This window comes from Alternaria hordeiaustralica, assembly GCF_023758085.1.
Source record: "Alternaria hordeiaustralica strain BMP 2776 chromosome Unknown scaffold_7, whole genome shotgun sequence".
NCBI classification, from domain to species: domain Eukaryota; kingdom Fungi; phylum Ascomycota; class Dothideomycetes; order Pleosporales; family Pleosporaceae; genus Alternaria; species Alternaria hordeiaustralica.
In genome coordinates this window covers 283389-304586 of record NW_026056779.1, presented here as the reverse complement: position 1 = coordinate 304586, position 21198 = coordinate 283389, and the positions used below count along the sequence as shown (strand labels likewise).

The following is a 21198-nucleotide window of genomic DNA, read 5'->3' as shown; positions in this document are numbered from 1 at the left end:
CACTTCTTCCCAACTCTTCTTCGCCAAGAAAACCCAAAGATGGATGTCAGAGCTGCTACCCTTGAGCAGATGTACTATCCGGATATCAAAGGCCATAACGTCATGACATTCGTGAGCCGCTCAGCGTGCACTCAGTTCTCTCTCGACAATAGTAAGAAAAGTAAATAATGCTCCAGACAACCCGTGGTATCCATCAGTAACAGCAAGTAAGAAATTCAGCAATTCCATGCTTTTGTTGTCGGTTTTCGTGGTCTCCATTGCGGGAGACATGAATGCAGATGGCGACGGATGTGAAGAGCTGGCGACTGATAGCGAGGCCTGCACGGCCTCAAGCTGTCTTGCACCTCCCAAGAGGGTTGGCAATACCCAACGGCGCCGACGTTGGGTAGCAGATGCGCTAGAGAGCGGTCTACTCCTGGGCCTGGCTGCGGCGCATCTTCTCGGCCTCCAAGTTCTCGTACAGCAGATAGAGCGCCTTCTCATTGGCACTGGCACTACCAGTGATGGTGAACATGCGCTCGCCGGTGTCATCGTGAGGTGCCTTGGCGATGGAGATGCGGGCGTTGGACGTCTTGCGGATCTCGCTGATCTTGCTACCACCGCGTCCGATGATACAGCCGACCATGTCAGACGGGATGCTGATGTTCTGGGTCTGCATCTCTTCGCCATCCTCGGTGTGCGTTGGGGGCGGGGGCCTGCTGGCGGCATCGGAGCCAGATCGTCGAGAAAAGGCAGGAGGCGAGTCACTGAAGTCAGCGCCGTGACCAGTGCGGTTGTACGAGCGTCCGCCCATACCACCGGCGGGTGCGCCACCGCCGTTGGACAGAGGGACCGGACCAGCACCAGGCTGAACCCTGACGGCTGGGTTGTAGAGGACAGTGCCGTAGCCGCGCTCGTGGTCGTCGATGAGGCACTTGCCAATCTCCCAGATAGCTTTCTCGATACCGCCGGGCGAGCCCTGGACTTCGACGATGCGCTCGGTAGACTGGGGGAGCATTTCCTTCTGTGCGACCATGCGTACGCCGGAGGCATCCTGGATCTGCTTGATCTTCAGGCCCTGGCGACCAATGATGGTACCCATTTGGTTGTGCGAGATGAGTAGGCGGATGGCTACAGAAGTTAGCTTGGTATCAGCGCTTGTATGCAGCCATGTCGCTAGGAAGCGCCGGGGTGTCGCAATTGTACGTACGATGAGTGCCGTCGGTGCGGATAACGCCGCCCATGCCCATAGCAGGGGCGCCCTCGAGCAGGCCTTTGGCGACTAGGCCATACGCCTTGGAGATGCCAGAGAGACTACCGGTGACAGAGAGGACGCGGTCGTGGACACCTTGGACGACCTTGCTGACACCGGCGCGCACGCCAGTCTCGTCGCGCAGGTCAGCGACGTTCTTGCCCGCCTTGCCTATGATGACTCCGGCCTCCTTGGACGAAACAATGGCTCGGAGGGTAAGCTGCGACTCTGCGTATTCCTCTTCGGTGCGCGGGACTACTTCGCCCTCGCCGTCCATGTTGAGGCGGTCCAGCTGGTCGGCGACGCGGCTAGCATCCTGACCGGGGCCGGGTTGGGGCTCTTCTGAGGACATGTTGTGGGGATGGCCTAGGGACGGGCTGCAGCTGCGGTCAGTGACGTAGTTTTGCGACGCGCGCACTATCGCGATACTTACAAGAGAAGAAGGTGGGTCGCGGAGACAGAGAGGAGAGCTGGGTGTGCTGCGGCGGAGGGGTAGGAGAGGACGAGTCGAATGTGTCGAGGCTATCGTGCTACGTATCAGCAATTGTGTCAAAGGCTCGTGTTTGGGAGTGCGCATGGAAGCTACTCACTGGCGACTACGGAAGTGGCGGGGGAGGTGGTCGGTGCGGGATAGCGGACAGATAGGTAAGAGGGGGAGGGAGCAAGGGTAGGTGGGAGGGAGCGGAGAGGAGGATTGGGGGACGCGTGGGAGAAGAGAAGAGGCGTGTTGGCGGAACCTCTCTGGAGCGTGCAGATAGAGTGGAGGTAAGGTGACGGAGGGGAGACGAAGCCCTGGGTCTGCGCAATATTAGGGCGGCAGGATGTAGCTTTCCTTAGCGAGACGGACGAGCCTTGCCCTATTCACAGACATTGCAGGTGCTGGGAGGCACTGCAGGGGATTCGGCGCAATCGCTGTCCTCGTGCAGCAGGCGGCACTGAATCTACGGGAGCAATCACCATGCATGGCCTGCATGCCGGCGTGAATGCATCAAGCTGTTCGCAACTCTCGCGCGCCCCATCACCCAACACAGAACAGAATAGACCCCGCGTGCACGAGCCCCGAAAACGGCCAAGGCCCCGCGAGGATGCAGCTAAATCCAGCATTTTCAGGGTACTGGCTAGCCACGACTAGAATGTGAATGTATCGTGCCGCTGAATTCCATGATTGGCTGAGATGCGCGGGTTTTCTGCCTTCCATTGTTCGATTGAGACTAGGCCTTCACCACGCCTACGTATGCAGCGGTCTCCCAACACCACCCAATGCGCGCTCACACATCAACCAACGCCAGCTCGTGCTTTATCCACTCTCTCAAACGCCGTATCGTAGCCTCACACCGCCTCAACACCACTCAATGCAGTCACTCTGCATGCGCCCTACTTTTGCGCCTCGAAAACGACCTTCTGCACCTTCATCTTGTCGAACAACTCGTAGCCCTCAATGGCGTCGCTCAACGGCATGACTTTATCAGCCATAAAGCTGTCACATATTAGTCAGCGACTTACACTCCTACATCATCATCGAACTCACCCAAGCTTATCCTGATGCCTCTTCAAGCTGTCAAGTGCTTCTTCAAACACGCTTCTCACAGGGCACCTTCCCATCTGAACTCTGACGTTCTTTCCATACGCCTCATTTCCAGACCAGGGTATCTCGCCGTTGTGGACTCCGACCGAGCTGATGACGCCCCAGGGTCGGATCAACTCGTATCCCATTCGAAGCGCAGGAGAGAGACCGACCACCTCGATGACAATGTCTGCTCCACGGCCGTCTGTGAGCTCCTTGACGCGCTTATCGAGACCCTCGCGATCAGTCTGGAAGTTCCAGGGTTCCGCACCCAGTGACTTGGCAAGTTCGAGGCGCGAGGGTACTGAGTCAACAGCGAGAATGTGCTTTGGCTTGTAGTCCGTGATGTTGCAGAGCGCGCAGAGAGCTACAGGACCGCAGCCAATAAGCACAACAACACTGTCTTTGATCTCCTCGGGAGTGGAATATTGGAAGCCGTTCTTAGCTGCAAACATGCCTGTTGGGAAGATGTCTGCCATAAGAACCAGTGCCTCGTCTTTGATGCCAGGTGGTGCTTTGACGGCTGTGGAGTCTGCGAGGGGAATTCGGACGTATTCTGCCTGGCCACCGTCTAGGGCAGGACATCCAAAAAGCTGACATTTGACGCATCGCGAGGAGAAGCCGTGGGTGCAGTAGAAACACTCGCCACAGCATGTTGTGAAAGGAGAGACAACATGGTCGCCAACTTTCAAGCTCTTTACCGATGAGCCTATTTCGTGAACGTGGCCGGTAAACTCATGGCCCATCACAAAGTCGGTAGCAGATGGCTGATGACCGCGGAATACGTGTAATTCGCTTGGAATAAATGTCAGAGATGCTGTTGTTATAGTTGGTGACTTTCAGTACCTGCCGCATAATGCCGTCTGTGAAGAATAAGAATTAGTAGGAGGTGATGGTATTGATCAGCGTACGTGCCTTTTCAACTTTCACGATAACATCTCCTGCATCTTGAATCTTCGGAATTGGTCTGTCTTCAATCACCACCTTCCCCGGTCCCTTGAATACGACTGCTTTCATGCCGTGCCTCTTGGTATGTTGTCAGGAGGAAGTATGGTTATTGAAAGTCAAAAGAAAAGATTGTGATCAGGAGATTCAGGAGGAAAGCAGATGTATTTCAAAAGACTGCCTGCAACCAAGTGGAGCTTGTGGACTAAGTACAGGGCGCACGCCCTGACGACATCGGAGGCGCGAAATGCTCCTCGGTGATGATGTGGTGTGGTAGCTCCAACCCCGCCGAGGTTCGACTGCGGGGTAGAGAGGATGGGCAGTGAGAGCACATTGGCTGCAAGCGTGTATAGTAGCTTAGATAAAAATCGCTAAGATGGTACGCGAATCCTGAGAGGTTGATCAAGGAATGTTTCGACCCGCGTCTTGGGTTGCTGTCGGGTGCCCCGGTTCGCGACGGACTCCGACAAGCTTGAAGCTCGACGTAGCTCTCCGTCTCCTTCCGCACCAGTACTTCAGTATAGCGATAGGAAATTGCAACAACGCTATAGAGTGCAACATACCATGTGAATCCACATGAACGCCTTGTCCAAAGCTCACCAAAATCCAAGCGTGTAAACACCATCCGGGTAAACAAGCCGTATCGCAGTATCCAATCCAAAACTCCCAGCAAATGCCCTTTCAATATGACGTCGATGCTGCGTAGTAGAGTTCCGTCTTCAGGTGACGGTGCACAGAAGCTCTTCCTCCAAGATGAACTTGCCCTCCTTGTACTTTTCACTGGCTTCATACGCCTTATCGTATTTCCAGCCGACAGTCTCCTTGCATTGGCGGCAGTGGATGTCGCGTACTATGTGACGTCCCGTGGTCATATTGCGCTCGTTGGGGTCTGACTCGGTGATGTTGACGACGGTATCGAAGAGGTACGCCTTGCCGTGTTGACCGCGGAAGTTCTCATGACGGTTAGCGATATGGCTATGTGTGGGAGTTCAATATGCGCTCACCCTGCTGAGTATGTCGTCATGGTTGGAGAGATGCGTCTTGCAGTTCTTGCAGCCGTAGATGCGCGACGTGGTCGAGTTGAGGTAGATGTTGTACGTGAGGCCCATAGTGATGGACAGGCGATCCGACGCGTGAATCGAGGGCTGCTGCGGCGTGGGAGTGGTGTCGAGACCGTGGCGGTAATCAGAGCGGTAGTCAGAGGTGGCCACTCGTTGTTGGTCGCCGCCGGTCATACGTGCTGTTGGCGCGGGTGCAAGGGGAGAAAGGTGGCGGGGAGCTAGCGGTGAAGCGTTTGAGGGGCCGATGGTTGTGGCTCCCGCTCTTGCGCCCAAGCGCGATTGCTATCTTGGGATGTGGAGTGAAGCTTTGGACCTGGAGGTGACGGCGCGGTCCCTGCTGGCACGTGCGCGTCAGGTGGGCTGGATGACGAAGGCGAGGGGCACAGCCGGGTAAACACTTGGGCAGGGTTGCTATATGGGATGAGATCGGATGCTCTACGGATATCTATGTGGCATGTGCTGTGACTTTGTGGAACCAGGTAACGAGTTCCATGGGAGCCTGACAGCTACAGAGCTAGTGCATGGTGAGATGGTGTGTAGTCAGCTGGTGACGCACGTGAGGGCACGCTGAGCTGGAATACCTACCTAGGTAGGTAGTCCAGGCACAGTCGTGTCAATGGGAACCGAGAACATGGACAGTCGATTAAATGGAAAGCATCTCCTGCATCAGATCATTGACAGACACCCTGTGACAAACCACAGCCACGCCAATTTGCATGTCTGGAGATCATTGTCGGTCTTCCTGCCTTTGAACGTCTCTCCGCAACGGCGAGTCATCGTATAAGCGCTTGTCTACCTCAAGTCATCTTCTCGGTGTTGTTGTTGCCATGGCCGAGTGTGTGCATGCACCTGCAAACAGAGAGCGTTTTACATTGGCACACAAAGAAGCAGGCTGGTGGTTGAGAGGCCAGCGCATCGACGATAAAAAGGACGATGAGCGTTGGTAGTGGACAGACTATCGCATCCTCTATGCAAGGTATTGTTGTCGTCTGTTGATACTGCGCGCCCCAGCCTCTCTCCGCGGATTGGGCGAGTCGGATGCCCCACTCGAGGTAGTCCTGGAGTCCCACAGCGTATAGTCGCGTGTCGAGAGTGAGAGAAAGGTAATTGCAGAGCGTTTACCGCTTCCGCGACGTGACAACGGGCAGTAAGTCGGTGCCGCATGCAGGGCGATTAGCGTGGTAGGCGACTATCAGCCCAGCCTTCCGATGCACGTCCGCTGCGGCTTGACTCTGTGGCAGAAGTGCTAGCGGGCTTAACCTCGCTGATATGGAACATTCTAGCAACGTTTTTAGGACCAAAATCCCAGCTTAATTTTTATCCGCCCTGGATCTCAACCAACAGTCGCTGCAGCCAGACTAATTTTCTAGTGACACCGTCCAGGCCGCTATCCTTCCGCAGCTCGCCCCCATGGTTCTTCCCTCCTTCTTCGCATCCTCAAAGAAGTCGTCCAAGACCAGAGATATCCCCAACCTTGCCCCCCGACCCTCTCCCCAGGCTAACTCAGGCACCCCTCCTGCCTCGCCTGACAAGCACACCCACTCCAAGGTCAAGGACCGGGAACGCTCCTCCAGCCGCCGCTCGAGCTCCTACTCGTCCAAGCGCTCGTCCAAGTACGACCGCGACTCCCACCCGCTAAACCTCCCGCCCGAGGAGCGCCAGCGCCTGTCCTCGCAGATGTCCGCCATGGACCAGCCCACGCCCCAGCCAATGGACGTGGACCGGGACCACTCGTCCTCGCCCGCCCCCTCGAGCCCCGTCGCCGACACGCCCAAGACGAACGGCGCCAACGGCGCCCCCGACGGGCCTGCTCCTCCACCACACCGCTACACAAAGAGCCCGCCGCCGCCCACTGCCAACTACGCCGCGACCCCCGAGGCTGCCACCCCGCCCGCTGAGCCCCCGACGATAGACGCCGAGGAGTACAAGGCGGCCGGCAACAAGTTCTTCAAGATCAAAGACTACCCGCGGGCCATCGAGGAATACTCAAAAGGTGCGTAGTGACACTGCCCATGCTCTAGCCGAAGCTTTGCACTACAGTACACCGGGAGAGCTTCTGGCTAACCAATCCGCAGCGATCGAAGCCGACCCCAAAAATGCCACCTATTACTCGAACCGCGCCGCGGCCTACATTTCCGCCAACAAGTTCTACGAGGCCATGGAGGACTGCAAGATGGCCGACGAGCTGGACCCCAACAACATGAAGATCCTCCTGCGGCTAGGCAGAGTATACACCAGCCTGGGACGGCCGGACGAGGCTGTGCAGGTGTACGACTCCATCAATGCCACGGCCAAAGACAAGCAGCCTGCGTTGACAATGCAGAAGCACCTCCGCATGGCCGAAGACACATCACGGAACGAGGGCTCGGGTTCCATGGTCATATACGCCCTCAACGAGGCTGAGAAGGGTCTCGGCGTTGGTGTAGACAAGCCGCGGAAGTGGCAGCTCATGCGGGGAGAGGCACATTTGCGCATGGGCAATGCCAATGCACTTGGAGAGGCACAGAACGTAGCCATGTCGCTACTACGGTACAACAACCAGGACCCTGACGCCCTCGTACTGCGCGGCCGCATCCTATACGCCCAGGGCGAGAACGACAAGGCTGTACAGCACTTTAGACAAGCACTGGCATGCGACCCCGACTTCAAGGCCGCTGTCAAGTACCTGCGAATGGTGCAAAAGCTGGACCGCATGAAGCAAGAGGGCAACGCTGCCTTTAAGTCCGGCAGGTACCAAGAAGCTATCGACACCTACACGCAGGCACTCGCAGTCGACCCCTCGAACAAGGGCACAAACTCCAAGATCCTACAGAACCGAGCCCTGTGCCACAGCCGGCAAAAGAGCTGGAAACAAGCCATTGCAGACTGCGAGAAAGCCCTCGAGCTCGATCCCAGCTACACAAAGGCACGGAAGACCCGGGCGAAGGCTCTGGGAGAGAACGGCAACTGGGAAGAGGCAGTACGTGATCTCAAGGCTATCCAGGAAGAGAACCCATCGGAGCCTGGCATTGCCAAAGAAATCCGCGATGCCGAGATGGAGCTTAAGAAGAGCAAGAGGAAGGACTACTACAAGATTCTCGGTATCGAGAAGGACGCCACAGAGACACAGATCAAGAAGGCATACCGAAAGCTGGCCATTGTCCACCACCCCGACAAGAACCCAGACGATGCCGATGCTGCGGACAGGTTCAAGGAGATTCAGGAAGCACATGAGACTCTGAGCGACCCACAAAAGCGTGAGAGATACGACTCCGGTGCTGATCTTGTCGATCCCAACGACATGTTTGGCGGCGGAGGCATGGGAGGAGGTATGGGTGGCATGGGTGGCGGCATTGACCCAGAGATCCGTAAGTATTCTCATAATTATGAAAGAAAGGTCACAACTAACGCGATTCACAGTCATGCAAATGTTCGGCGGCATGGGCGGAGGTATGGGAGGCGGCCGTGGCGGCGGAGGTGGGTTCCACTTCAGCTCCGGCGGCGGTGGAAGTCCGTTTGGCGGTATGGGCGGCATGCCCAGCGGTGGCCGAAGAGGAGGACCGCCCGGTGGCTTCCCCTTCTAAACGCCCCGATCATACCCACGTAACGACAACCACCACCACGCTCCGTTTCAAACACATCATCCGACCTTTGATTCGTGTGTATACCCTTGGCAGAACATTTCCGACAGATTTCATTCATGGCGTTGGATACAGGAGATGCGCGAGCAGTAGATGCATAGACGGTCGTTTGGATCGCTCTCCTGTATTTGGGTGCGAAGCATTGATTTTCACATTGGCCTTCGAGGGATTTGAGCATTGCCTGGCGTCTCTCATTATTATCTTATGCACGAGATCTGCTTGAGGAAATGAATGCCGCTTGTGACTTATTGGAAGAAGTAGTGTAGAACGAAATTTCAAAAGTTAACGATCAAGAAGAGAGCGTCCTTGATGTGATCTATTTTCGTGATTGGTCTTCAAAAATTGTGATTGTGTCACGAGAGCATACTTGTATGCCGAGCATGTAAAGACCTCCATTTTCACGTACCTCATCCCCCAAAATGCTCCTCGACATGATGCGCAACCGCCGCCTCGTCCCCCTCGAATTCCCCGCAGACTGGGCACGTCGCCACGTCCACCCCCCTCACATCTGCATCCCCACCCTGATGTCTCCGATCCGCCTCTTCCAACGCCGCAAAAAGCCCCACGTCAGCCGGCTGTCTCCGAGTCCTGCCTTCATCATAAAGATACTCGTCCTCATCCCTAATATCCCTCTCCACCCGTCCTCCGACCATCCTCCCACCTGCTCTTCTCATACCTCCGCCACCCTCACCCTCACCATCCCTACCCAGCCCCGCTCCAGCGCCCCCAACAACAGCCTCACCCTGCTGTCCCTCGCTCTCACTAACAAGCTTCTGCACCCTCCCCACCCTTCCATCTCGTAACCTCACTTTCACACCTCGAGGATGGTCCCCACGCGTCAGCAGATCGGCGACGATACCGCGGACTTGGTGTCCGGTGGGTTGATCCTGTTTGAGTATTATCGAGACGCTTGTTCCGGGGTGGATGTATGCGAATGAGGGGACAGGGGGTTCGTCGGGGTCCGGTCTGAAGTTGGGTCTGCCGCGACCGCGGCCTTGTCCTCTGCCTCTAGATGCTCCTCGTCCTCGTCCTCGTCCTCGGTCTGAGATGGGGTTGGAGTCGCCGCGGCCGCGGCCCGTGTGGGTACCTCTTGATGATTCTGAAGAAGGCGGTTGCCGGTTTGGACGGCCGCGTCTGGAGGGCGGTTGTTGCATGATGTGTATAGGTCGGGTTTGATGGCGCAGAAAGAAAAGCAGCGTTTAAAAGCCGTCTTAGCGAGCCCTTTGTTCCTCCAATGAGCTTTTCAATCTCTTTCTCAGGATGTGTTCGGATAGTTGTTGTATTCGCCTTCCCAAAATCGCAAAAGACGACTTAAGATCAAATGCTGGTGGAAATGATGGTAGCTCAAATTGGCACAGAGCTAATCTGATACAGGAAGAAGAGTTGGCGTGAAAGCCAGCATTTTTCGGAATAACTGTTATCTCTGTAAAATGAAATGTTGATGTTGAGATTTTGAACGGGATGAGGATGTTGTAGGATATTGGCGTTAGGGCGGTTTGCACAGTATTTTAGTGCGCATTACGTCATTTGCTCGCTCCATCACATGTAGCAATACTTATACCACACTCCAGCCCGTGAGACATACAGGGATATAGGCAATAGTCAAGCTCGTTTGGAGATTTTTCTACGTACATGTACGTCTGGTTAAAGTAGCGCATCGATATCCTCGCGATATCAGCGTCTTTCATACAAACCACGCACATCACACTGTACACCTCCCGCCTCCATCATCATTGTGCCTTCCGCAGACGGTACTCGCTATGTAGTCCTCATCGACCCGTATATTCGTCCCGCCCATCCCGCCATTATATCAGTTGTAGGTGACGTTGACCCCACGTTGACCGTCAAGACTATTAAACTCGTCCCGCAGAAGCCAGAACCGAACACCGTTCCCTTCCTGAATGCGTCCGTGAGCCTTGTGATGCCTGATCAGCTTCTGTCGGCGATTTGTATACCCCCTCATGAACTGTTCATCATCCTGCCAATCCCGAAAGATGTCCTGTGCTACTCTGACAGCGGTAGGCCCATATGATGAGTTCCTTCCGTCAGGGACATTCCTAACATTATCGTGCTCGCAGTCGAAGGCTCGGAAGTTTCTGTTGGCGAGATCAAGGTCGATCACATAGTCGAGTGCGTTCCATCTGAGCTCAGCGAGCTTGTCCTTGATGATGTCGACCTCGTTGTCTGCTTCCGGGTCCTCATCCATACGGCGATCAGAGGATGGAGGATGTCCGACAGCTTGGATGTTCATGTCCGCCTGCATCTGCGCCTCTGCTGTACGGAGCCTGTGACCATGTTAGTAGCTGCTTAGTGGAAGGGAAGCGTGACTAGGTTTTGGGTAGGCCTGGAGGAACTCGCAGCACTCTCATGATTTGTGGGAGTGGTAAAGATACACTGAAGGCCTTCTGGGTCGACCAAAGAATCCCGCAAAGCGGATAACAATGCGATGTAGTACGTACCCATCTCTGGCTGTCTCGGCATCAACGAGTTTCTCTTGAAGATCTTCGAGCTCTCTCTTTTGACCGTCGATCTTGCTCATCAGGCGCTGCACATCCGTAGTGTTGATGTTCGCCTCCATAACATACTGACGATTCTGAGCAGACAGCTGGCCAACCCGCGTTTGCAGATCGTTAAATGCCGCTTGACTGATGGCCATCTCGTTGGAGCGTGTGTTGGCATTGGAAAGCTCGCCCTCAAGAGAGTCGACTCTGCCCTGAAGACGACGGACATTGGCCTGGAACTGTGCACGAGTATTCGCTGCATCTTGTTCCGCTGTAGTCGTAGCGCGTCGTGCGATGATCAGTTCGGTATCCTTTTGCTCAATGGTGGATCCGAGCACCTGTACTCGTGCGCGCAGTGACTTCGCTTCAGAGACCGTGATGATATTGAGCTTATTCGTCCGCTCCAGATCCCTTTCCCGAGTCTTACTGGCGTCGACTTCACTTTGTAACCGCTGAATCTCCCGCTTCAGATCGCTATTGTTGCGGTCCGCGATAGTCAGCTCCAGTGATAGCCTGAACAAGTCCCTCTCGTCGTCGCTATCAGAGCCATTGTTCTCAGATGCGACTGCGCTGTTGGGGAGGGGTGTAGGCTGCTGCTGTCGTCCTAGATGACTGCCGTTGTCATCGTTGTCGAAGGCGGAGGAAGCCATGTTTTCGCGCATTCGATGACCGATTTCTGCGCTGCGTGTGTGTGCTGTGGTGATGTTGGGCGAGCACCTCGGGTCGTACATACCTGATGCAGAGTAGGGCCCATGCTTGGCGGACCGTCCTCACCAGGGAGGAAGGCACGCCAGGCGCAGATGTGAGCGATGAACGGTGAACTACGAAAGAGAAAAACTGAAATAAAAATGACAGCGGCTGGCCTCTATAGAAGGTCAACCTGCGAGGTTCGCGACAAGTTCTGACGCTCTCCGAGCAACGCGATAGGATGATGGCCGCTTGCTCACACCGTCTATTCGCGCCGGTGAGAGAACACAGCCCATCCAAGCAAGAAATGAGAGTAATTCTTGAAACGCGAGCTGCAGAGATGTGATCATTGTACAGATAATCATATACGAATGAGAGATACAAGCGAAAAGAACAGAAAGGGTTGACACATTCTTGTGTTGTCAGGCGGCCAGTTATCACTCATTACCTGCCAGGGTTGCTTCTCCATTGGCGGCGATGTTGATACCGTTTGACCCGCCGATTGACTTGCTGCCGTCGGAGCCCTGTGTGATGCCCAGGTTTCCACCGAGGTTCGCCGCAGCACCGTCCTCGCCGAGGGTGATACCAGATTCCTCAGAGAACTTCTCAGACTCTTCAGTAGCCTTGACGCCATTTGACTTCTCACCCTCGGCCTCTTGAGCTTCCTGTTCAGCTTCTTTCCTTGCTGCTTCTCCTTCGGCGCGTCCGGGCTGGTTCTCCGTACCAGCGCCAGCACCAGCCGCACCTTCTTCTGACTCTTGCTCGGCGGCGACAGCAGGCTTTTCACCGGCGGTGGCGGACTTCTCGCCCTCTGCTGCTGAAGACTTGGGCTCCTCTGCGGCTGCCGCAGTACCATTGCCCTGCTGATTTCCGCCGAGCTTGAGACCGTTGCCAGTGATACCACCGCCTGAGCCGCCTAGAGTGAGGCCTCCGATCGTGAGACCACCTCCTCCGCCACCTTGCTTTTGAGCCTCGCGGCGGCGACTTCCTCCATGGGTCAACGAGTCCAAGCTCTGAAAGTCTGCGTCACGTCTGACAGGGTGTGCGCGATACGAGCGAGAGGCAAGGTTTGCTTTAGTCTAGCATGAGTGTCAGCATACGCAGTGAGTGACAGGCTTTAACAAGAGAGATAACGTGTTGAGTAGCCAAGATGGTGCATCGGATCAACATACTGCCCATAGCGTGCGAGGGGGAACGACGAATGCATCGACGCATGATACGGCCAGTAGACCGAGAGTCAATTCCAGAGAGAGCTTCATATCGAGAGAGTTTGTTGATTAGCGGATCGAAAGAGGACGTAGACGAGAAACAGCTGTCCGGCAGCAAGATGAACAGATGACTGTGAAGTAAAGCGATGGTACTAGTGAACTCATCAGGTGCACCTCCTGAGGCCTACTGCGAATAAATGCTTCTCAAGCCCATGAGTCTCAGTGACATTTGCTTCCCTCAGCCACCCGTCGTTGGCATTGCCAGAATTACATGATGGAACGCTTTCACAACGTTTACAGGCCAGCTTGGCGATCCAGAGTGGTCGGAACAGTGTGTCAAACGCCAGTGCGCGGCGGGGCCGACCGCTCGCTAGGATGCTGGGGTTCTTCATGTCGCACAAGCGTCGCAGCTCCCGTCAGGGCCATGATCTTCGGCTCTTCGGAATTTTCGGCCTCAGATGAAGCCGTCTTTGAAAGCCCAGATAAGAGCTATCCCCATGGTTAAGCAATCCAAGTGCTGTCTTGTGTGTAGTGCCATGAAAGCCAAGACCGGATTTGAATGGGATCCTGACAATTGTGTACGGTGTGTTGACTGCTGGGTTTCGAATCAGAACAGAAACTAGTTGTCGTACGAGTTTCTCGGTTGTCAGAGAGCCTCGCGGTATTGCTGCGTGCATCGCGGGATCCCGAGGTCTGTCTAGCAAAACAAGACCACGTGTGGACAGACATGATCAGGAGCTCCACACATCCATCTTGTGACTGCCTCTATGCCACGGATGAACGCATGTTATTCGCGAAAGGCATGAAGCGAAGTGAGGAGAATGTGCCCGGAAGGAAATGGGATGAGATGCGTTTGGTGAGAGGACAATGGAAATGACGACTGGCGGCCACGCGAGATTGACGCGCTAATGTCGATGACTAATCCCGCGCAACACGCGCCTCACGTCACGATAACTCGTCATTCTTTCCAGTTGATTCATTCCGACTACCCATTCAATATTCAATACACATCTGCGTCGCGGACTTGGGCTTGGAGTCGTTTCCTGTTCGGACGCGACGATATGCAAAACATTATCGCCTTTCCGACGTATCCTCATACTATGGCCTGATGGGGCACAGCGCTATATTACCCATTCAATCCAACAAGTTCACTGACGTGAAGCCAGCATCCCAAATCGCATCAATGTCCTCCGTTCGTCCAACGAATACGTATACGTCCTACCCAAATCCAAACAACACCGGTCCTGCGCACCCTTATCCGTTCAACAAACGCTCTCCTTCATTTTTGTACAACTTGAACGCCTCGTGTAGTGACTCCGCAGTCTCACCAGGAAATAGATGCAAAAAGAAAGGGTAGCCCTTCTTGCGCTTTACTTTCCACATGAAGAGCTCTCGCTTGGCTTCATCGTTCCAGCCGGTGAACACGAATTCACCATTGCTGCTAGGTGATGGGGCTTTCACGGTCTTTCGAGGAGCCACAGGTGTACCTCGCACGGCACTATCACGGCTACCAGGAACTGGAATCGGGAAGGCTGCGAAATAATGATTTAGCGGGAAGACTACCAAGGTGTTTTGAGTCATCTTACTGCCTGGCTCACGCTTCTGAAGATCTACTGGAGCTTGCGGCTGTCCAGTGAAGTCAAAGACACCAGGACTATGTAGGCCCCTCGGTGCTTGGCTTTGCCTAGGGTTTTGTGGAGCTGCAGCTGCAGTTGAAGATCCAGAGGTATGCGGATTGGCCCTGGCTGTCCTTGTATCCGGCCGAGTACGACGGGAAACTACGAAGGCCTCGCCGGTCCATACCCTGTCGTCATCCACGTACCGCCAAGCCTGAGCCGGGTCTTCCCATGGGGGTGGATTTGCCGCTGGGGCTACGCATGAAAATTAGATTGAAGACTACAGTATCGTTATAATGGCTTACGTCGAGTGTGTAGGCGACTGGCTGGTCCATGTGGCTGCATGAATGAAGGTGCAAAGTCCCCGTCGTTGTTGGGGAACAGAGATTCGTCCAGGTATTTCAGGGGGCGATATCCAGCACTACCAGAAGGTTCTTCGTGATTGGGGCTGTTAGGGTTCGAGTTATTGGCCATGATACTGTATATGATGATTATTCGTTATAAGTTTGAGGTTGCAGAGGGAAGACGATGGTAAGAAAGAGAACTTATAGACACTGAAGCTATGAAAAGTGAGCCAGAATCGACCGTGAGTACGACACTCTTCTGAGTGTATATACCAGGTGAAGGCAGGAATAGTTGAGTCAAACACCCCTTAGCTATTCAAAGACGATGTGACCTTATTGTTCCTCGGCTCACGCGTGTATATTCCTTCTTTATGTAACAATACGAGTACGTTTGCTTGTTCCGCACGTACAGAGGAGTTGACCACCTACTATCTGAGCAAGCTAACTATTGTGTAGACTATACTAAACGCTGGTAATGAAGTTACATTCACGGTCGGTATCATGGCTAAGGAATCAAGAACTAGGCAGCCTACCGACCAAAGGCGAAGAATTCATGAAACATTGCAACCCGACTAGCTTGTTCGTACAGAATACCACGAATGTGTCATCACAACCAGCCTTCCGCTACGTCTTGCACGAATGGGCCAAACTCTCGTATCACTCACTGATACCGACCGAAATATGGACCTCCTGGAAGTACCGAGGGCGCCTCGTTCCTCTGGCTAGCCATTATAGGACCTTGGTAACCTGGGGAGACAGGAGATATGTGGTTCGTCGACATCACACCTGGCTGTGACGCGTTCCTTAGGGCGTTATCATTATAGCCTGAGCCCCACGGCAGTGGATAATTCTGAGTTTGGTAGCGTGCTGCTACCGGGAAGTTATAGTGTTGGCCAAAAGGCTCGCCGGATGATCGAAAACCTGGGGCAGAGTACTGCGGAGGACCGATATGTACGGTTTGATTTGAATACGGCCCATGGACTTGACTGTAAGTTGCCCGGGCGGGTGTCGCATACTTGACTGAGAGGTTCTGTCAGCGTGGAACCATATTGGACTCTCTGTAACACTGACCTCGTTCCATACTCAGAACGCCGCCGAATGCTCGTCGAAATGTCATGATAATCTCGACCAAAGCCTTGCTGTCAATGTGGTACGACAGCCGCTGAAAGCTCATCTGCAGCGCAAGCATTGTGTTACCTGCGGCCGCCGGCAGTAGGTCGAATGCACCATTGAGAGCCGTCTTCAGCGCGTTCTCGTTGATGTTTAGAGTGGCTGCGAGTACGGCCAGAGCAGACTGCGCTGCTGGGCTGCCTTCGTTCGTGCGGACGGCGACTACTGACTCCATGTGGGCGACTTGAAGGAAGTGGGGAGAATGGACTGACCTTCGAGAGAGCCATAAGTGACATGCGGTGAGCGGAACTAGGCAACTACAGTGAAATGTGATTGTGGAGGTGTTTCACGGTGAATTTCGCCTTGTCTAGTTTACCTACGTAGTTCAACATTTCGACGACTTGACTGAAAATCATGCAATCAACGGTATCGCCTCCGTGACTTACTATCAGATTGCCAGGGCTCGGTGTATTCTAATTGAGCATGTCACTCGGTTCGCCAGTAGTTGATTACTGCACGCCCCTGTCACCGATCCACCGAGATTTATTGAGAGTTGATGGCTCCCTGTCCAGCTCGGATACCACCTGAGAGACACGAACTTGAGTCTGTGCTATACCGTCTCCCGGTAGTGAGCTCTTGCTGTGCTGACGTCTTTTAACCGAGCCTGGGAAGCCCTGGGGATAGACAAGAGACCCACGTCAACCAATGTAAAACTTAAACACCCTGGGGCCTACATTGGGTTGAGCTCAGCTACTTTGCATGTTTCCATCTTAATGTAGTCTGCAGACCTATTCAGGTTTTTTTCTTGCATGAGTGCTGTCATTGTGGAGGTGCTGGCGGTGGCAGGCCGAATAGGGCTAGGGTGTCGCGCCTGGCTCAGCCGCCAAAACCAAACAACGTCATTGTTCGCGAGTTTCGCTTCGTGCCCAGGTGGGAACTGCCACGCCCTTACCCTCCAGCTCAACAGAGCCCATCCCCCGTCCACAACAACCATGGCAACGCGTCGAAAAGCCGACACCGACATCAGCAATGGGGTTCCCCTCACAGCCGGCATGCCCAGCGGTACCGTTCGCTCTGCGTCCGCACGGCGCTCGCCCTTCCTCCCCACCCGCCTCGAGGCGCAGCTCATCGCCATCTACCCACTGACGCTCCTCATGGGTAGCGTGTTCAGCATAATATCGCCCTCAAACCGCAGTGCGCCCTACTCCGCTGTCCTCCAGTCCCACCCCGCCGAATTCGCGCCCTCGTACTTTGCGCAGAAGAAGAACATCTTCAACGTATACTTTGTCAAGCAAGGCTGGTTCTGGACGACACTTGCGTTCGCCGTCTTCGTCACCTTTCACCCTGGATTCGGTCAGGGTGCTAGCGCGAGACGCATCCGAGCGGTGATGCGATATGGCGTCGTGACAACATGGTGGTGCTTCATGACGCAGTGGTGCTTTGGGCCGCCTCTGATTGATCGCGGGTTCAGGTTCACGGGAGGCCAATGCGAAATCATCAGGGACCCGGAGGCGAGGGAAGAAATGAGCACCACGAGAGAGTACATTACCGCGGCGACGTGCAAGGCAGTTGGTGGAACATGGAAGGGCGGACACGATATTTCTGGCCACGTCTTCTTGCTCATACTTGGCTCGTCACTCCTGTGGCTGGAGTTTCTGCCTGCATTGACGCGTGTAGAGGGACTGAGGGATGGAAGGCTCATCACCTTGCCCGATGGCAAAGTTGCGAGCGTTGCAGTGGAGAAAGACCTCGTCAAGTCTGAGGGCGAGGCTACTGCGCGTGGCGTCAAGTTCGCGCTTGGTGTCGCCGCACTGATGTGGTGGATGCTCCTCATGACGGCCGCCTACTTTCACACTTGGTTTGAGAAGTTCACGGGCCTATTGGTTGCCTTTGCAGCGTTATGGACTGTTTACTTCCTTCCAAGAGGCGTCCCACAGGTCAGAGCGTGGTTGGGCATGCCTGGTGTATGAGAGCCCTAGCTAAGAATCAGGCTATGGGTGATGGCTCTCATCTTGCGGAAGACATATCAGAGATAGATCGCAAGAAGGGTTTGTGGGTTGACGAGTCAAGCGTTCGAGCAAAAGCTTATCCAGCGTCAGTATAGTTTAATAGCATGCATCACGACTTTGGCCCTTGTACAGCACTGACAGCTGGGCGCTCTAGCCTCGAGCATACATCCCGAGATTTGCACCCGTGCCATGTTCTCCAGCAGCTGGCACCTCATTCAAGGAAAAATTGGATACCCTGGAGCCTACATTGACCTTGGGCCGTGTATTGCAGCTTTCCTCGTTAATGTAGGCTCTAGGGTGTCTAGAATTTTCATTGAACGAGGTGCTGGCGCTACTTGAACGGCTTTTCTACGGCAGCCATGTCGTTTTCCTGTAGTTTTCCGCTCAACGTTGTGCTAGTGTACCTGATGAGCGATGGCAGCTGCAGCCTTCTATGGGACCGTTGACGACATCAACCGCGGCTAAACGTCGCACCGACCCAGAGTTGCACCGTCCCTTCTCCATCCGGCATTCTATCCGCCGACTTCCGCAGCTGGCCCAATCACTGCAATTTACGCAGAGTTCCATGGCAGAAGAGCTTGTCTGTCGACCCCGGACCCTCCCCACTTCCCCTCACGATGATCAGTCCACTGCATCCCCGATGTAAGCTAGGCATGCGACCAGGGTGGTTGGGAGTGTACTTAAGCAGGTACCTTGACGAAATTTCGTGATGCATTGCTCACCTGTAAGATCTAGCAATGATTGGAATGAAGGGTCTTGCGTTGAGCCTTTTGGCCAGCGCTGTCGTGGCGCAAGATGGTAAGATATGGCTATAGGTTACAATAGAGGCAGTCGCTAATTCGAGGCAGCTATTCAAGCAACTGGCACAAACTTCACACTTACCGCCGATGGCATGTCATACCTGTTCCACGTTGATACCGAGTCTGGCGACCTCATCTCGGATCATTTTGGGGGACCAACCGACGACTTCACACCACCCGCCTACATCCTACCATCCGGATGGGTAGCTGGCGAGATAGGCAACGAGCGTCGCGAGTTTCCCGATATTGGCCGCGGTGACTTCCGTTTACCAGCTATCCATATCGAACACGCCGATGGCGACACGATATCCGCTTTCCGCTACCAATCCCACGACATTGTGCAGGGAAAGCCTTCTCTGCCAGGACTACCTGCGACTTATGGAGAAGCTGGCGATGTCACGACGGTAACCGTGCACATGTACGACAACGTGTCGGATGTTTCCGCTGCATTGATGTACTCAATCTTCCCCAAGTACAACGCTATTGCACGTAGCTTCAGCATTGCGAACAACGGTACTGCTGATATCGTCATCGAGAGAGCGTCGAGCTTTAGCACCGACTTCCCCAATCTCGACCTCGAAATGATTGAGCCCCACGGTGATTGGTCTCATGAGTTCCAGACCGTGAGGAGGAAGATCGATTATGGCGAGACTTCGTGAGTTGATATGCCTAGAAGTTGCTGTATAGATACTGACATTTATCAGATTCCGAAGTACCGCAGGATATGCATCTCATCTTCACAACCCTTTCTTCGCGTTGGTTTCGCCAACCACCACCGAATCTAGCGGAGAGGCTTGGGGCATCAGTTTAGTGTGGACTGGTAGCTTTGAAGCTACAGCACAGCGCTTCTCCAACGGCTATGTGCGCGTTCTCATGGGCCTTAACCCGCTTCATTCCAGCATTCGCGTGGCACCAGGGGAGATGTTCCAGTCTCCCGAAGCTGTCGGTGTATACTCTTCTCAGGGTGTAGGTGGCGTGTCGCGCTCGTTCCATGATCTCTATCGCAATCACCTCTCTCGACACAAGTTCACGGACCAAACCCGCCCCATTCTGCTCAATTCGTGGGAAGGGCTGAGTTTCGATATCAACGAAACGTCTCTGGTCAGCCTGGCCGGCGAGGCGGAAGAGCTTGGAATTGAACTGTTCGTGATGGACGATGGCTGGTTTGGTGTCGAGTACCCGCGCAACAATGATACTATGGGTCTCGGTGACTGGACACCCAACCCAGCCAAGTTCCCTGACGGTCTAGGCCTGTATGTGGAGCAAGTCAATAACTTTACAGTGTTGAATGCGTCGTCCACGCCTTTACAATTTGGTATTTGGGTGGAACCAGAGATGGTAAACCCCAATTCCACCTTGTACCATGAGCATCCCGACTGGGTCCTGCATGCTGGAAAGCACCAAAGGACGTTGACACGAAACCAGTTGGTTCTGAACGTAGGGTTGCCGGAAGTCCAGGACTACATCATCAGCTCGATTTCTCGTGTACTCGATTCCGCCAACGTCCAATACGTCAAATGGGACAACAACCGTGGCATGCATGAGCTTGCCCGCCCATCTGATGACTACACTTATATCCTCGGTCTATACCGCGTTATCGACAATCTCACAACGAGCTATCCTGATGTACTCTGGGAGGGGTGTGCATCAGGTGGAGGCCGATTTGACCCTGGTCTTCTACACTACTGGCCTCAGCACTGGACCAGTGATAACACCGATGCTTCAAACCGTCTCACGATCCAAATGGGCACATCCCTGGTCTACCCGCCCTCCGCAATGGGTTGCCACATATCTGCGGTTCCCAACGGTCTCACCCATCGCAACATCAGCATCGAATACCGCGGTCACGTCGCCATGATGTGCGGCTCCTTCGGTCTTGAACTCAACCCATCCGAACTCTCCCCAGAGGAAGCTTCTGCCGTGCCTTCCATCATGGCCCAGGCCAAGGCGGTGAACCCCGTTGTCATCTCCGGTGATTTCTACCGCCTTGCGCATCCCGACAGCAGCAACTGGCCTGGTGTGCAATTCGTCAGTGCAGAAGGAAATCAGAGCATAGTCTTTGCGTTCCAGCAACAGTACATGATCAAGCCGGCAGCACCCCCGCTTAGACTACAGGGCTTGGATCCTAAGGCGAGGTATAGTAACGATCTGGACAATGCCACCTATAGCGGGGCTACGTACATGAACGTCGGGCTCAACATCGCGTGGCCAATGGGTGACTACCAGAGTAAGCTCATTTGGCTGAACAAGGTCTAAATACAAGTACGTCAGTCTAATAGTACTTTAATCGAATTACTATCCTGATTGCAGCAACGCGGCTCACTGTGAAGAATATGGGTGCTTGTTCAATCTTACAAAATACTGGTCATTGCTCACACTTTTTATCGGCTGGCGTTATCACGTTGGTTGCCATGTCTTGGTTACGAATGTACCGTCAGTGGTAACGAAAACAGAAGCTTTGTCAAACTAATGTAAGGCTACTACGATGAACGATGAAATTAA

At 54.3% G+C, this 21198-nt stretch overlaps 9 protein-coding genes across 9 annotated transcripts; 3 read left to right on the top strand and 6 right to left on the bottom strand.

Moving 5' to 3' along the window:
• Positions 1-409: 409 nt before the first annotated feature.
• J4E84_004532 (uncharacterized protein) lies at positions 410-1583 on the bottom strand (the record flags this gene model as incomplete). The annotated part of the gene is made up of 2 exons (XM_049387135.1): positions 410-1110; positions 1190-1583. 2 exons carry the CDS (start codon positions 1581-1583, stop codon positions 410-412), a joined length of 1095 nt encoding a protein of 364 aa, XP_049244908.1.
• Positions 1584-2605: 1022 nt separating this feature from the next.
• On the bottom strand, positions 2606-3541 carry J4E84_004531 (uncharacterized protein; the record flags this gene model as incomplete). Its single annotated transcript, XM_049387134.1, has 2 exons — positions 2606-2708; positions 2760-3541. The coding sequence occupies 2 exons, from the start codon at positions 3539-3541 to the stop codon at positions 2606-2608; spliced, it is 885 nt and encodes a 294-aa protein (XP_049244907.1).
• A 918-nt stretch (positions 3542-4459) lies between these two features.
• Positions 4460-4975, bottom strand: J4E84_004530 (uncharacterized protein; the record flags this gene model as incomplete). The annotated part of the gene is made up of 2 exons (XM_049387133.1): positions 4460-4693; positions 4745-4975. 2 exons carry the CDS (start codon positions 4973-4975, stop codon positions 4460-4462), a joined length of 465 nt encoding a protein of 154 aa, XP_049244906.1.
• A 1236-nt stretch (positions 4976-6211) lies between these two features.
• On the top strand, positions 6212-8364 carry J4E84_004529 (uncharacterized protein; the record flags this gene model as incomplete). Its single annotated transcript, XM_049387132.1, has 3 exons — positions 6212-6794; positions 6877-8148; positions 8201-8364. The coding sequence occupies 3 exons, from the start codon at positions 6212-6214 to the stop codon at positions 8362-8364; spliced, it is 2019 nt and encodes a 672-aa protein (XP_049244905.1).
• Positions 8365-10231: 1867 nt separating this feature from the next.
• On the bottom strand, positions 10232-11572 carry J4E84_004528 (uncharacterized protein; the record flags this gene model as incomplete). The annotated part of the gene is made up of 2 exons (XM_049387131.1): positions 10232-10706; positions 10881-11572. 2 exons carry the CDS (start codon positions 11570-11572, stop codon positions 10232-10234), a joined length of 1167 nt encoding a protein of 388 aa, XP_049244904.1.
• A 474-nt stretch (positions 11573-12046) lies between these two features.
• Positions 12047-12788, bottom strand: J4E84_004527 (uncharacterized protein; the record flags this gene model as incomplete). The annotated part of the gene is made up of 2 exons (XM_049387130.1): positions 12047-12630; positions 12782-12788. The coding sequence occupies 2 exons, from the start codon at positions 12786-12788 to the stop codon at positions 12047-12049; spliced, it is 591 nt and encodes a 196-aa protein (XP_049244903.1).
• A 1283-nt stretch (positions 12789-14071) lies between these two features.
• J4E84_004526 (uncharacterized protein) lies at positions 14072-16122 on the bottom strand (the record flags this gene model as incomplete). The annotated part of the gene is made up of 5 exons (XM_049387129.1): positions 14072-14349; positions 14404-14501; positions 14640-14688; positions 14739-14867; positions 15849-16122. 5 exons carry the CDS (start codon positions 16120-16122, stop codon positions 14072-14074), a joined length of 828 nt encoding a protein of 275 aa, XP_049244902.1.
• A 757-nt stretch (positions 16123-16879) lies between these two features.
• Positions 16880-17857, top strand: J4E84_004525 (uncharacterized protein; the record flags this gene model as incomplete). Its single annotated transcript, XM_049387128.1, has 1 exon — positions 16880-17857. One exon carries the CDS (start codon positions 16880-16882, stop codon positions 17855-17857), a length of 978 nt encoding a protein of 325 aa, XP_049244901.1.
• Positions 17858-18633: 776 nt separating this feature from the next.
• J4E84_004524 (uncharacterized protein) lies at positions 18634-20952 on the top strand (the record flags this gene model as incomplete). Its single annotated transcript, XM_049387127.1, has 3 exons — positions 18634-18694; positions 18745-19351; positions 19401-20952. 3 exons carry the CDS (start codon positions 18634-18636, stop codon positions 20950-20952), a joined length of 2220 nt encoding a protein of 739 aa, XP_049244900.1.
• Positions 20953-21198: the final 246 nt, after the last annotated feature.